This window comes from Centruroides sculpturatus, unplaced genomic scaffold (assembly GCF_000671375.1).
Source record: "Centruroides sculpturatus isolate CEXI.00-Female unplaced genomic scaffold, Cexi_2.0 scaffold436, whole genome shotgun sequence".
NCBI classification, from domain to species: Eukaryota; Metazoa; Arthropoda; class Arachnida; order Scorpiones; family Buthidae; genus Centruroides; species Centruroides sculpturatus.
The window spans coordinates 68324-86053 of NW_019384550.1; the positions used below are offsets into that span (position 1 = coordinate 68324).

The window sequence follows — 17730 nt, forward strand, 5'->3', positions numbered from 1 at the left end:
TTCATCTCAAAAATAATTTATTTAGTCTTACACAGGAGGTAGACAAGTCTGTATAAATTGGTGAGCATCTTTCATTTCCTGAAAAAAAGTTAAAAATATTGTAATTTATATTTCAGGAAAATGTATAAGATTTCTATAAATAGAAATATGCGTTATTAGTTTTTAAACTAATATAATAGGATAATAATATAATCTAGTTTCTTTAAATACTAGATGTTACATCACAAATCAATAGTAACTATTATATAGGGTGTCTGAAAACAATTGTTTATAAAATTTCATATATATATATAAATTAAGTAGTCTATTGAAATGCATTTTGCTGTAAAAGAAAGATCAACTCAGAAAATTTTTTTTATTATAAAAATTAATAAAAAGCTGAGCTGAAGTTGTTTGCATACTTTCAGTGAACCTCAATATGTGCTTTTTTAGTTGCACAAAGAATGTCCAATCGATAACCAATTTCCTGCCAGATACTGTTTCAACAGGATGGTCACCCTCTCACTGGTCAGTTTCCTTATGTAATTTGCTTGATACAGTGTTTCCTGGACGGATTGACCACAGGGACAAACACCCTGGTCCCTAAATCTGATATAATCTCACAAAAAGACATCCAGTGGGGTTATGTCAACAATAGTGTGTACTAAATATCTGTTTGTAATGTTACTGTTTTTAAAGAAACCCTTGCAATCTTTAATGTTGTGCAGGAAGTGCTAAACAGCACTTGGCAACAAATCAATTATCAATTGAACATTCTTTGTGCAACTGTAGGAGTACATTTTCAGGTTCACTGAATGTATGCAAAACTTCAGCTTCTGTATTATTTTTCGTAATACATGTTTTGAGTTAATTTTTCTTTTACTACAAACCACATTTCGATAGACTGCTTCATTTTTTAAATGAAATTTTATAATAATGTAGATTTTTCTCAGACACTCTATATATTAAAATTTAACAGAAGAGTACATATTAGAAGTGTTAAAATTTCATCACGGTCATTATTATTACAGCAATATTCTTAGAAAGTATTCAGATAATAATACTGTTCTTGCTTACAATTCTAGTATTATTGACGAATTTATTTGGAATTTTAGTTCAGATATTAAACTTAGCAGAACTGATAATCATACATTAAGCACTTTTATATAATTATTAGAATAAGTATTTTTCAAATGCAAGTTATTCCAAATTTATAAAAATTATCAATCAATCATGTCTTGAATCATTGTCTCAATTCTATGAATGATCTAACAATCTTTGGTATAATGATTTTCAATGTATCAATTTAACATGATGTGATGATAATCATTCAATTTGAAAGTTCTGGCTAAATGTTTACCTACACACACACACAATTATTAATATTGCAGAAGTACAAGGTATATATCGCTTTAATTTTTTTCCCTAAAACTAGTTTATAAATTGTAGGTTAAGTAATTAATGTGAAATAAATGTGTCAACTTCAGATTTAAATAGTCCTGCTTCTTTGAAATTTCTTTCACTGATAATGCTAAACTACTTTTAGAAAAAAAAAAATTAAAGCAATATATATGTTGTACTTCTGCAATATTAATAATCATTTCAAAATGATATTAATATGAATAGAAATATAAATCAAATGATAAGTGTTAACACAGTACTTACTTCTTCACATGATGTATGCTGCATTCCTTTATAAGTCTTGAACTGCAGTTTTGGCATAAAAGATTTCAGTATTTCATAAGTCATTACACCCCACTTGTGTGGAACAGTATTATCTATATCACCATGACATTGTAATACTGGAATTTCAGTATTATTAATTGCAGCCTAAAACAGTGAAATAAGTGCAATGAGAAAACAGTTTGTAAATAATTTATAGTAATATTAATAAATAAGTAACTATTGAAACGATTTATAAAAAGTTAATACTGAACTCTAATGCACAAAGTAATAGAAACATTTCATAGTGAATTCTTCTTCTTCTTCTTCTTGGTGCCATATCAGATTCCTGACGTCGGCGACACCTGGCGTAGGTTAGTAACCCGCCAAGGTGTATACTAGGGAAAGTTACTACCCAGAGTGGTTTCCCGTTGCCTTCTCTGGGGCGCATAGTGAATTACAAACTTAAAAAAACTCTAGATGGAATCTGAACTGCACTCTTTAGTAACATTATATAACAATTTAAATTATTAGGACAAGTATTAGCTTTTAATGAGTTTAAAACTAATTTCATTCTTTAAAAGCCAATTTAAAAATTAGAAACATGTTATACATTCATAGAATAAACATTTTTAATAACTTTTAAATGTTAAAAAATTTTTAACGTTTAAAAGTATATATCCTAGTAGCTTAATTGATAAGAACATTTATAATTTTATTTAAAGTTGAACATTCAAATCTAATTTTAATTATTATTCCTCTTGAAATATGTATTTAAATTATTGTAATAAAAATAGATAGCTAGTTAATTGAATTTATTTTACTATAAATTTGGATAATTCAAAAATGAAATGTAGAGAAATTAACGTGTAGTCAATTGATTTATAAAATGTGTTTTGAGATTCGCCAAACTCCACATTCAGTAAACATCTGGAGTGTGGGTGAAATGTCACATATTTGATATCATTCACATCTAGATAGCAGAGCTGACAGCTAACTTTTTTTTTGTTGTTTAAGCACAGTACATTCACAAGTTCATTGTTGGCTTGACAAGTTGAAATAATAAGAATAAAGTAGTAAAAACAATGTGATATTTTCAAAGAATCTAGCATACTGAGGAACATGCAAAAAAATTAGTTTTCAAAAACAAAATACTTTTTTGAATTTTTAACTAACTAATAATTGAAATTTTGATAATTTGAATGTTTTGGATTCCTATCTCAAATTTTAATAATGATAGGATCCAAATGACTAGAACCATTTGTTTTATTTTCTAGATCTTTATTTTTTTCTCTGAGAGAATATGTGGTTCACACATTTGAGTATATATATATTAAATGTTATTTGATTATTAACAATTCCAGTCATTCAGTATGCAAAATATAATTCTACAGTTATTCTTAAATGATAACTTTCATAACAATCTGAATATTAAAGTTTCTACTTAGTATATCCCAATTATTATTATTCTATTATGTTTATTCAATATAACAGATTTTCAATAAAATATCTTACTCCTGGAAACTGTCTGTTTAAAGGCAACCAACAACTGAAGAGAAGTACACCAGCCAAAGATTTTGGATACCGTAGAGCTGAATAAATAGCTAGAGCTCCTCCTTGTGAAAAACCACCCAACATTATTCTATTGCTTGGAATACCTGATTTTGTTTCTTCTTCAATCAAATTATGAACTGAAATGAGAAATTAAGGTTTAATATATAAATATTCAATTAAAAATAAACAAAATGAAATGTTTACTTTAATCAGTTAAACAAGTACAAAAATGATCTGCATAGTAAAAATTAAACGTAAAGTACACTAATTGAAGAAATTAAAAACCAATTAATATCAAAACGTTTTTGAATGCTATAGCAGTTTTCAGAAATGTATAACATGTTTACTGTCAAATCACTTAAAATGTTAAGCAATAAAATGTCTTGACAGCCAAGTTGTTTTGAATTACAGTGGAACCTTGCTTAACGAGCATAATTCGTTCCAGAATCTTACTTGTAATGCATAACACTCATTAAGCAAAGCAATTTTTCCTATATAAATTAATGTAAAATACAATAATGCATTCCATGCCAAAAAAAATATTCAAATATTTTATGTATAGCATTTATTCAAAGAAAATTATACAATATACATTGTTAAGAAGCGTGAATCATCATTTCTTCTAGCATGGAATGAACCAACCTGAAATGCGAATTCAATTTGCAGGAAAAAAAACACAGATAATATGTCTGATAAACACACCAAACGACATTCCAAATTCTTGGGCTATGTAAAGACTATAATTAAATATTAGAAATCAATTAATTTGACTAGAGGTAGGCAGTTATGCTTCCATCTTGTATTAAATTTAATAATTATAAATAATTAATTTTTAATTAAGACATTTCTAAAATTTAATTTGGAATTGGTCATTAAATTTATTATGAGATGGCAGCATAATTGCCTACCTCTAGTCAAATTAATTGATTTCTAATATTTAATTATAGCCTTTACATACCCCAAGAATTTGGCATATCATTTGACGTGTTTATTATATAACAGACTCAGGTAGTTGATGTTTATACATAATATGTGTGAACACAAGTTTGGAAGAATATGTGATCACAAGCGACAGTAAGATGCTAGCGGAACGAGTGCTAAACTCAGACTGATGGTCATGCGTACAATCTAGACTTCCCCTCCCCTCCCCTCGTCACTTGCTATGCAAAACATTGCTCATTAAGTGAGTCATTATTTTACAATTTGTTTTGCTTGTTATGTGAAATACTCATTATGTGAGGTTCCACTGTATTTTACTTCTTACCTTAAAGTGAAAGTGAAATACTCAGTTAAAATATATATGTACTGTACAGTACATTATACTGATATTTTCAAGAGAGATAATCTTGCTATTTCTATATTATTCTGTTCCAAATCTAGTTAATCAACTTTTTGAACTTGGCTTTAAATATATAAATAATATATAAAGCTGTCAGAGTGATTTGAAAGTGTAAATGATAATCTATTAGCTTGTATGCAAGAGTTACAGATTTGAACAGTTCTTAAAATAATTTTAGCAGAGAAAAAAATTATTATTTAATTGTGCAATATATTGAATAAATATTGATTTGCACACTGCTATATAAAATCCTTATAATTAATTTTTATTGATGCTTAAATCAATATAATTTGTAACTCAAATTCAATAAGTATATGTTCAAATATTGTGTCAATCAATGTTGCAAACTAAAAATGAAAGTGATAAGAATGTAACTTGGCAAATTAACCAGAAGTGAAACAGAGTATTTTGTATTAAGCATATTGCACTGTATTTAAAAAGAAAAAATGTAATAAATACTATTTGGCAAGCAATTTGTACAGAAAGCAATGTTAGACATTAAATAAATAATACAAAATGACACAGCAGAAATACACAATGTGACAAATGTGTTATTTAAGAAGGACAAAAAATTGAATTTTTATATAAATAATTTGAGTATACTCATCACAATAAATAAATTATAAAAGCACTGCATGAGATAATATGAGTACATAATGGGAAGATCAGGAAATGCATTTATACAAAGCTTCAGAAGTATGAAACAGAAGGTAAGTGATGGTGATGTAGAACCAAAATAATGGAGGATATTATCAAGTAATAAATGAAGTCCAAAGAAATTAAAAAAACAGTTGGCATAGACTAAGAAGGAATGGAAAGTCAATATTCAATGCATCAATTCAGATAACTGGAAAAAAGACTAATAAAGAAAAGACAAGCAGATTATATTAATACATTTAGCAAACATAATAAAATGAATTTTTGGATTTTTGAATATATGGTTTTTATTGATAAAATCATCACCAATTAAAAAGTTAAATGACAATTTCATATAAATTCTAAATGTTTATATAGCTACTTTTCTGGCATGCATTTTTTATGCCTTCTTCATCTTCTGGACCAGTTGCATCCAAAGTCTTCAGATCAAACCAAGATGGCATTTGGATTCCTCCATTCAATGTGACTGGCATGGGAGATCTAAAAATTAAATAATACAGATTTAATATCTTCATTACCAAATTTTAATGTATTTAAAATCATAATATAAATATATATTTGTTTTTAACTATTTTCAAAATAAACTAGTTTTGAAATTGGTCTATTTGTGATAACACATTAAAATTTTTCAAATATACTTCGTTTTCTACAAAACACAATATTACAAACTTAATAATTCACAAAATAATATAATTTTATTAGTTTAATGTACTATATTTTACTTTGTCAATCTTAGAAAATTGATAAATTGTCACATTAAGTAATTTACATATGAAAGTTGACATAAAATCTAAATTTACTTTAAATTTATCCACTCTTTCAACATTCTAAAAAATAGCATCAATTTTTATTAAGATAATAATAAAAAGAAAAAATGGATATTAACAACATTGTGGCTAAACACCAACCAAATGCCAAAATTCTATCGGGCTAGTTTAAGGCTAATTACTAAATGAATTACGTAACCAATTTGGCTCTAGAGGTAAGCATTAGGCACCATCTCTTATTAACATTAATAATTATAAATAAATTAATGTTAATAAGAGATGGCGCCTAACGCTTACCTCTAGAGCCAAATTGGTTACGTAATTCATTTAGTAATTAGCCTTAAACTAGCCCGATAGAATTTCGTCATTTGGTTGGTGTTTAGCTATATTATATATCAGGTTTAGCGATGTTTGTAACAACATTGTGGTCACTTATACAAACTGTTGTTTATGATGTCCTTTAACATATGTCAAAATTCATCCTTTAAGATGTAACACCTTTTCATAACGCTACATTAACAATTTCTTCTGTTATGTTATGCATTCTTGCTTTCCAAACAACTGCTAAAAAACAAATTAACTCAAAAGGTAGAAACTACCTGTGTTAATAATAAATGGCTTGTTGGAGTTAAAACATCAAATAAACGTAATATATCTGACATTATTATGAGTATGATCATGAAATTTAACAATTTTAAAGTATATATTACCTGAAATTAAAATAGTGGCATCAAACTGTACATATAACATACATCTTTAGTGATGATATTAGCTTATTTATATTTATGCAGAATACAAAAAAAACAATAAATATATTTGCATAAAAGATAACATAATGTAGGTTCTATAGAAAAGTGACTGCCACATTTGAAGCATTCAGGTATTTTTAAGTGTCATCTTCACACTTGAATTTAAATTTGATATTAAAAAGAAAAACATTTGAAATCAAATACAGTAAAATCTCTATTAGAGGTCACCTCTACTTAATGGACATTTTTACAATCTCCAGACCCTTCAAATAGGAAGTCTATTATATTTACTTCTAAATAGCAGACACTACTGTCCATAACCAAACTTATGAAAACACAATGTCCCACCTTCAATATTCTGGAAGAATTTATTGTGTGTGAAATATTTAAAAAAAACTAAAAAATCAGTTCAAATACTCTTTTCAGATAACAAATTTTGATGGCAAGCATTGTATAAGGACTGGCTTAAAACAGAAATAGGAGAAGAGAGCTGGTTGTAAAAAGCTGAACAATATTCTTTATCTCTTAGAGAAAGCTAATCTGGCTAATCTGGTAATCACTACTTAATATCATACATATTAATCTTGTTGTTCACTGTTTTTTGCCCTTAGTTAACATTTTTCAACTTATATAAGACATCATTGCAATGAAATACAGTACTAATGAATATAAATGATATGCATATTTTGATTTCACTGCAATTTAGATTCAATTTATGAGCTCTATGATGGCTTTTCTTTTCCACTAGACTTATTACACTATCGTTCAGAAACAGACAAGCTTTAGAAAAACGCATTTTATTTTGTAAAATATGCATTTTGGACTTTGAGTCCCTTATCAACTGTTTAGGAAATAATGCATACAAGTTAACAAAATTTTGCACTGTTACAAAATACATGGTTATGAGAAGCACAGAAATGGTGACAATTGATAAAATATGGATGACAATTATTAATTTACAGGTATTTGCTATAACAATAGTAGAATGTTAATGATTTACAAGAATATATATCTTTTCATATATATAGATTTGTCCAATATATATAACATAGATTACATTGCAATTTAGATTTTTTAAAAATCTATTCAATCCTCATACTATAAATATATTGCTATATATATTTTATGTATTATATATTGGACAAATATACAGCATATTTGATAAAGTTTATCATCAAAATCAAGATATTTGAGAAGAAAACATTACAGAAGCATGCTATTGATATGTGCTATATATGAGTTTGGATTTCATCTGACAAAACATTTCCCCCTAAATCTTGGGTTTCTTGATTACTAATCACAGTTAATAGGATATAACAACTATTTCTAATTATATCTGAATAGACAAATTTCTAATTAAAATATGTAATATATACAGTGGTACCGTGTACCTAAATGTTCCAAAGTTTGAATGCTAAATTTGACCCAGAGTTCAAACTGCATACACAGTGAAAAATGCTCCTGCTGTGAAAACATCTCTTGCATTATGTTTCTATGTTTTTAGAACATTTTTGCTTTATTTTTGATGTGTTTAGCTATATATATCTCCTATATATCAACCATGGCTCCATGAAGAGTGAAGCAATGAAGTCCAAGAGTCAGATTCTAGTATTGACAACTGAGGCGAGAAAGAAATTTAGGAAGCATAAAAGCAGTATAATACATGTGTGGCAGGTCTGGTTGCTATATTTAAGATGCTGAGGTCAATGGTGTACCCAATTCTTAAGAACAAGAAAGCAATAATAGCAGAAAATGTGACAAAAAGTGTAACTATGTTGATCTCCAGGAGATTGCATATTATTGAGATGGAAAATTTCTAATGTGAATAAATGAGAAGCAATTGGCTGATAATATTATCTCAGAATATTATTTGCAAGAAAACCAAGCAGCTGCATAGTGATGTTAAGAAATGGAACACCACCACTCCTCACTAAGGTACAGTAAATGCAATTTTCATTTTATTACATGGAATTTATGTATTTAGTTTCTTGTTTTCATATTTTAATTTATAATTTAGTGAATTTAATTGTGTTATTTTTACTTTAAATCATGTATACTTGCTGTTTAAGTTTATTGGAATGATTATTGTTTAGGATTATGAAATGAATTAATTTACTCTTTCTTTATTTTTATTAGGGAAATTGAATCGTACTTTGAATAATTCAATTTGAATGGCCTCCTGGAACAAACAAAATCTGAAGTGTGAGGCACCACTAATTAATTTTAAGTATAAATCTCCAAACTGTATTTTATTGATTATACAAATAACTAATTTTAAACAACTAAAAATACTTACGCAGATGGACAAATGAATTTTATATGGGGCGATTTAAATGACTCCATAGCAAGAGCCCATCCATGGCTGAAAGAGAAAAAAATTCATTGTATCATAATCTAGAACAATGCAAATCAACATTCAATAATAAAATACATGGTATCAACTAGAAAAATTTGGAAGCAAATCAAATTATTTCAGCCTAAAACTTAGATTTAAGATTTTAAAAATAAGAAAAACAAATTTAATTAAGTATTAAAATGAAGTCATTTTAATTTATAATTGATATTGGACATATAAATAAAAATATCTATATTTGGATTTTAAAATGTATAAATTTGTAAAGAACTATAGATAATATATAATTTAAAATGCACGGTTTTTTGTATTTATTAGATTTTATTAGATAATTGTTATTTCTCTTATTTTGTTAATGGGAGAAATGCTATTTGCCTTGGTAATACACATATCTTATACAGCACCAAGGCCAAATGATTGCAGGATTAGATCAGGTTATACTTGAATCCGATGTAATCTGGCAATTGTTTGGCTTAACATGACTATTGAGTTTACAGATTTTTATATTTGTTTACATTAAATCTATAACTAGTCAAGCAAAATATGATAATCAAATATAGCACAAAAATTTTTGATTAATTCATTTTATTTATTAAAAATAAACTGAATTATAGAAAAAATAAATAAAATAAAATCAGTCATTTCTGTTTATTTAATCAATCATTTATATTGGGCAATGTTCGTTATATATTAATCATGAGTGAAACAAATAAGTCACACATTTAAGATGTCTCTTCTGTCATTTATATACTAGCTGCAAGGACCCGCTTCGCTGGGTTTTTATTTGTTCGTACATTTGTATGTAATATAGTTTATTTTATATATATAAAAGACTGTTTTTCTAAGTAATCTAGAATCTAGCTGCAAGGACCCGCTTCGCTGGGTTTTTAAAAAGTAACGATAGTGAAAATTAAGATAATTACATTATAGCCAATTTTACCTGTTTTCACAGAATGCAAGAATTAGGTCCCCCGTTTCTGATTAGAGATCTGGTCCCGATTCGATTTCTGAATGTCTCCTGTTCACGTCAAGTCAAACGAACTATTTTCAACGTTTCTGGAACGTTTACAATCGTTCTATAATCGAACCAATATTCTAATTTTATGTTCGAATTTAATTCAAACAAATTCGAACAAATCGAACAAAACATTCGAAATAGAAAGCCACTTTCAACCACTTTCAGCCTCATATCTCCCGCACCCTTATAGCTATCGAGACGCAACCACCCCTATGCACAAATGGAGACTTGGGGCTACCACCACATACAAACACCATTCATGTGCGATGTGTAGTTTTGGCAGAAAAGTGAAATATAGGGACATACATGTCCATTTATATATATATATATATATATAGATTATTGACAAAACTATGTCTTGTTTATAAAATCATACCATCTGCTGTGTTACCAGCATAGAGGTATGAAGGAGTACATGTCGTTAGTTGATATTTGTCACAGAGTATTACGTGCCCAAATCATTTGCGCATAAAAAAATCCAGACTCGTAGGTAGTCGGGAGACCAAGAACTGAGTCAAAATAAAATCCAAAAACAGCGATACCAAAGAAGATTGGAGAATGAGAACGAGACCTGTCTTGAGAGTCAAAGCGATTCTGCTTAGTAGTGAGTCTCCAAGACATAGTCTTGTTCCAAATATGGTTTTGCCATTTTACTTGTTTACATTTATGTTTAATTTCTCAGTTAATTAATCTATTTAATAAGTTAATTGATCAACTAAGGAATAGTTATTACAAACAAGAATATTTTCAAAAAAAGATAAATTATATGTAAATGTAAATAAAAGCAATAGAAAATATTTTGAATGATAATTTTGACTTATTCAGAAATTTCTTTTAATTTAGGACTATAATTATTAATTGCACACTAATTAATATACTCAAAATGATATAGCAAATCTCAATAATACACTTGGCATAGGCAGTGTCATTTTTATTCAAAATATTTATTGGGTTGCAAATTTGAAAAAATTGTACACCTATAAATTCCCACTTTTGTCCATCCATCTGCCTTTCCTTAATCTTGATAACAAAGTTAGATAGATGAAAGCCAAGACCAGATATGAAAACCTTAGGGACAGGAGGCCCCAATTAACTATATACGAACTTTCAGTTTGCACCTAAAGTCATGTTATTTCAATTCAAAAATCCCCCGAAAGGAGTTAGATAGATAACAGGCATTTTAAGCAAAAAGTATTTTCCATTATTCTTTCAATTGGTTTAAGCTCTAACTATTGCCAAAAATATATTTATTAAAAAGAAAAATGCGATCATTTTGCTTTAAGAATAAACATTTTTCTTATAAAAGAACATTTATTTTCAGCAAAAAGTTTATTTATTTTTGTACTTTTCTACTGAAATTAGGGATACATTGAGAATTTTCTATTAAAAAAATTAAAAATATAAAAATCTGATAAAACCTGTTGTTATCCTTCAGTGGTGCCAATAGACCATGAAAAAAAGGGAAGCACAAGCTATAAAAAAGGGGCATCGTACATTATACAAGGCACTTCAAACTATGATTTAACATCGCATAAGTGAGTTTGCCTCAAAAACAAGGAATGAAATTTTGGTCAATACATGACGAAGTTCCATAGGCCAATGACCAAATATCATTCATTAATTTCTTTTATATTTGCAGAATAAGCTAGAAGTTACAAATTTTTTGTTGTCTGGGGATCTCTCGGGGATTAGGAAAAAGGCAACCGAGACAAAAAGGGAACCTGTGCCCCAAGTGTCCCAATGTATGGGCGTCTGTTATCCTTTTACTTTCCAGACTTTTCATCAGAGGTAAACTTTAACAACAATAAATTAAAAGACTAAAACCTTTACTTTGTTATTTTCTTTATTTTTCTCATAAATGCATTTTGATCTTCCAATCCTCATCAGTATGTTAATACATTTCATAGAACAAATTGTTCCCTACAAATAATAAATTTGAAAATTTTCCATCACAAATGCAGTGTGATTAAAATAAGAATCTTTAATATTTAATAATAATTAAACATATAGCAGTTTTTTGGAAGCCACATAAGAGGTATAATATCATTTGGGGTTATGTATTTTTTGTCCTTCTTCAGTCCAATTTATTAAGTAGTTCCCATTTAACATCAACTTCATAAATTAAGAAATTGGACTGAGAAGGGGGGGAAAAGCTCTCAAAACATTAACATTATTCAATTTAATCATTATATTAACAGAATTTACTATAAATTGATTTAGCTGTTTCTCATGGAAACTGTCAAAATCAGACACTTAACTTAAATTTGATACATAGCTAAGCTCTTCCATTTTCATGTAGTAATTTATGTTAAAACAAAATGTTCTTTATTACAAAAGTTCTCAGAAATTTATTTTAACTTAAAATTGAATTCATGCTTATTTTTACTTTAACTTAGATTATACCTCATTACTGATTTATATAGTATTCAAATTGCCCAACTTCAATTAAATACAGTTGAAGAAATGCAACAAAATTTCATTTTACACAAAAGAGTTTGTTTTAACACAGTATTTAAAATATTCTTCAGTATTGTGTTAATATTTTGTTTTAAAATAAGCGTTTTTGTTATGAAAAGTACTTTAACATTAAAGTTAGCTCAATATCAGAAAACTGAACAAAAATAAAAGCCAAGCTTTGATAACTGATTTTATTGAGACCCGATCACCAATGTCTTTGATAAACTAATTAAAAAAAATTGGGATTGAAGAAGTTAATGATTTATAAAGAGATTTACTTAAAATTCCATTTTGTAATTATTAAACAAATCAAAAACAACACAAACATTGAGAATATCACATACTACCATCTCTAAGTAAGACAATTCACTGAACAAATTTGAGACATGACACTTCCCAACAGGAATATTACTACTCATGTAACTTGAGATTGTAGACAACCTGGATGCCTAAAGTCTTATTAATTTAAAAAAATCATAAAAAACACCATGTTTGTTTTTTGTAGTATATTAAATGACTGTTAAAGTTTGCACTCAGCATATTTGTTTCAAAATACTTACAATAAATTAAATAGTGTTTTTGTGAAACAAACTATGCTTTTTTTTGTGGAAAAGCAATGCCATAGTTTGTTGAAACCAAATCTGCTACTTGGACCCAGTTAAACTACAGAAAAAATATGAAAAATCTTCATCCAATTCTATTCATCAGAAGCATAAGAAATTTATGGAGACAGGATCAACACTGAATGGAGAGAGAAGTGGTTGACCAAGACCATAGTCCTAGGAAAATCCATCAGTACTACTCCAAAAACTTACAAATTCTGCATTCAAATGGTACACAAATTTTATTACTACTACACAAAAATGTGTGACTAAACATTTACAAAGGTGTAACTTCAACAAGCATGCTGAAATACGCAACCATATATGAGCCGCTCACTTGCCAAATTGATTAACTCCATAAAACAAAAAGCTTAAAAATGAATAATATAAATTATTTTTAAAAATTCCTTTTAAACTTTAAATGTAAATAAACATTGTAGAATGTATTTTTATATATATCATTATATATAAAATTAGTTATGCAAAAAACGTAAAAATAATAAAGATTTGTAAATCCTTAATATATTAAGGATTTACAAATGGAGTTAATCAATTTGACCCATGAACAGCTCATATATTTCTGATAAACTTACATTCCAAATCTCTAAGATTTGGAATGTAAGATTTTGGTTAACTTTTTCAGATTTCCAAATCCTACATTGACTCCATGGAAACTACATGAAACTAGAGCTAACAGGTGACAGACCTAAGATGAATGTATGGTGTGGTATCTTGCACAATTAGACTTTGTTCTGCAAAGAAAAACTAGAGAGGTTGAGGCGCACGTTTTAAACGTGTAAACGTGTACGTGTGACGTTCGGCGCCGCTTTCCCTTAAGCCTAAAGGTTTGATGATAGTGTTTGGAATGTCGAGCGTAATTCCACCGACTATCCAAACACCATTGTCAAACTTTTAGGCTTACGGGAAAGCGGCGCCGAACGTCACACGTACACGTTTACACGTTTAAAACGTGCACCCCAACCTCTCTACTATTACTGCAGAAGGGTACCCACTGTAGATCTTTCGACTAAATTTGTGGTGCCACAGTTATCATTTTTCAACAGAATGCTGCACCCTGCCTTGGAGACTGTATGTGTTCCTAAATCAAACATTCCTAACCAGTGGGTTGAAAGGGATGGCCCAATTTCCTGGCTCTCTTGTTCTCCAGACATAACATAACTCCTATGAATGACTTCTCATGAATGTCAATATTGTGTATTGTATAAAAAAGTACAGGACATCATAAACCTGAAACAAAGGATTCAGGATGAAATTTTTACCATCCATGATCAGTTGTGATGAACATGGCTTGGAATTAAATATCTACTTGATTTGCTATAAGCAACAAAGATGCACAGGTGTGGTAAAATAAGGTAAAGAAATGCAATGAACAAAGCTGGAACTATCAAATTGAAGCTAGTGTGTGAAACCTGACAAAGCATTACAAAATATGCCAAAAATGTTTGTTATTTATAAATGTATTTGTTGGAAATGCAAGGATGTTGTTGCGAGTTATTGGTTAAAAAGTCAACAATCACTAGTTATTTTTGTGTGTTAATTTCTTAGGTGTTTTCTACACTTTTGTCAAATTGGTAAAAAGAGTATATGGACACTATTACAACTTGTTATATTTTCTCTTTGACATCAGTCAATGATACAACTTATTACATTTTTTTTTTTTTTAAACTAGAAAGTCAATAATTACAGTAGATAATTAAAATAATTTGACATAAATGATAAGTAGATAATTTTAAATTGGTAACATACCTATTTAATATAAAATTAAATTTAAAAAATTATCTGAAAAAGAAACAGTATGTAGTAGATAAAATATCAAACTCATGCATGCACAGTATTATGTATGTATTCATACAATATTGAATCTTTTTTTAACTATATTTATTCAGATATTTTATAATATACTTAGATATATATGAATTGCAGATTTAAATCTTTTTCAAGCCTCCCCATTTTTAAACTAAATTAAAATAATTTAACTTTTAACAGCTGATGGCCAAGAGGGTTAAGGCATCAGCCAACCACTCTGAAAGATGCAGGATTAAAAGGCAAGCAAAGAACCCCCAGAAATATTTTACGAGCAATCTATCCTGGTAATGTCTGACCCATATTTCATCCTGTTGTGGGCCTGAGTGAGTCCATGATGAGAATAGAAAAAAGAGTCCGGGGATAAAAAATATCTATCAAAAGGATAGTGAATTAATGACAAGTTATTATAAATCATTAATTTTCTTGAAATTAAAAATCAATAGTACTTCATATAATTAAACAAAATGTTTAATGTATAGTTTAAACATTACATGATCCATCATTAATTACATGTTAGAAAATATATTCAGAGAATAGTCATTATCATCTATCAGTCTTAGCAGGCTTTTAAAACTAGCAAATCTTAAATTATATAAGTAATTTCAATAACAAAAAATTAACTATTTCATGAACAAAAAATATAAAATTGTAGTATTTATAACAAATATTGCAATAAAAAAATAATTTTCCAACAATGAATTGCGAATTATAATTTGAATGATAATGTTTTCCCTAGGATAAAAAGGAATTGGTATTTCAAAAAACATTTTTAAAATGATATATGCACTAAATTGCTGTAAACAGATATAGCATATTATATTCTTACGATAAAAATATATCAAAAAATTAGATTTATATTACAACTTGACAATCAATAAATTAACTGAGTGACTGTAAAAATTTTTTAAATATTGCATATAATAAACACATTTAAATTTAACAAACAGTAAAAACATTTTAAATTTTATCAGTCAGAAAATTTAAGATCTGATGACATAGCAAATTAAAAATATCTGAAACTTTTCTACTAAAGAAAGTTTAGAAATAAATTAAAAGAAATGAAAAAAAAAAAAAATTTATCTTTGAGAGAGATAATGAGAAACAATAAAGACTACCACCAACATTATAAAATTCTAAAGTAATAGATGAAATTATTCTGAGCATTTTTATGATATGCTACACAGATGTTTATGCCTCTTCACATCATAACAAAACATGTAGACAGAAAATGAACTAAATTTTACTTAATTTGTTTAATAGAGTAATTTAAAATTTGCCATACATAAAAATTATTTTTATGACCTTAATAGCAGTAACTCAATTTTTAATACTTTCTAAAAAATTTTCTATTTGTAATCACCATAACTATAGTAACCTCAAATTGCCAATTTTTTTTCAAACAAATTCAAACAAAGCATTATAACTCAATTATTAATTTCAATTATTAATAATTGCTTAATTATTAATAAAGTTATTAATAACTTCAAAAATATTAGTAACATAAGGAACTATTAATAATTATTAATAGTTCCTTATGTTACTAATATTTTTGAAAAATATAAACCAATATTTAAAGAATTTTCTATATGTATAGTTGCGAACCAAAAGAATAAGATGTCAAATATTATCAGTATAATAAACAGTGAAAATTCGCCCAGAGACCAATTTAAGATCGCTGGTGTAGTATACAAAATGTCACGTACTGTACATGTGGAAGTCCAAATTATTACATTCGAGAAACCGGAAGAAGATTGGAGTTGCGAATAAAGGAACATGAGGCGGCCGTTAGACTGAGAAGAACGGAATCAGCATGGTTTTTACATTGTAGAGAATTTAACTGTAATATAAGTAGAAAAAATACTAAAATATTGTATAAAATAGAAAATAATTTAGAAAGAAAAATTGTAGAACATTTTTGTATCGCCTAACATGTGAATGTACTTAATTTGAATGCTGGAATGGTTGTTGATGCATGCTGGGAATGACTGTTGGAGCGTAACCAGCGATTGTTATCTTGATGTATCCACTGAGGAGGCCTGATGGCGAAATGCATTTGGATCTTATTAATAAAATAATGATAGTTCCTTGCCACTTATTTGTTATTTTTTTGGCTCATGGAATCCTCGAAGTCGAAAATAGAAAGAGTATAATTTTACTTGTTTTTACCTAAAAATGTATTTTTAGTGTGTTAAAGCATTGTAACATTTTTACACATTACTGAAGATGGTAGTAAAGAATATTAGATATGTTATTAAATTATTCCAGTAGAGTAAAGATGTATCAATTTTTCTAATTCCAAATGACAGATATCTTCAAAAATTTTATAAAATAAGAACTACAAGAAAACACCTAGTTAAAATGATCCACAATATTATATTTATAATATGTAGTAAGCAAATGTAAATAGTTTGTAATGTAATAAGTAAAAATGAAGCAAAAGATTAATTTATATAATTATATAAGTTATATGTACTACAGAAAATAGCCTACTTTGAAGTATTCAAATGGTATTACGTTCATTTAACTTGCAGAAATTATTGTTTAATTCTCTAATCCGACCATCTTCCTAGATGCTTCTAAATTAACTTAATTAGAGCAAATTATTTAATCATTAAATATTAAACAAATGGCAATTCTGTCGATCTCAATTAAATTTTGTGTCATTATTAACTATAATATAAGCTTAAATATAATCCGATAAAAACCGACAATTGTTCAGTGTTTGAATTCAAAAAACAAAAAATAATCTAAAAATATACATCCTCA

At 27.7% G+C, this 17730-nt stretch overlaps 1 protein-coding gene across 2 annotated transcripts in view; it reads right to left on the reverse strand.

The window, feature by feature from the left end:
- Positions 1-17730, reverse strand: part of LOC111623636 (acyl-protein thioesterase 1-like) — a 26874-nt gene continuing 9144 nt past the window's right edge. Inside the window, exons 3-8 of one of the 2 annotated variants that reach the window (XM_023366299.1) lie at positions 11909-11998; positions 9004-9069; positions 5553-5671; positions 3157-3332; positions 1645-1809; positions 1-78 (exon numbers count right to left, since the gene is read on the reverse strand). In XM_023366299.1, coding sequence (XP_023222067.1) covers positions 28-78; positions 1645-1809; positions 3157-3332; positions 5553-5671; positions 9004-9069; positions 11909-11934 — 603 coding nt within the window. In that variant the 5' untranslated portion in view covers positions 11935-11998 and the 3' untranslated portion in view covers positions 1-27. The remainder of the gene's footprint in view (positions 79-1644; positions 1810-3156; positions 3333-5552; positions 5672-9003; positions 9070-11908; positions 11999-17730) is intronic. The other variant, XM_023366298.1, reaches the window with a different exon arrangement.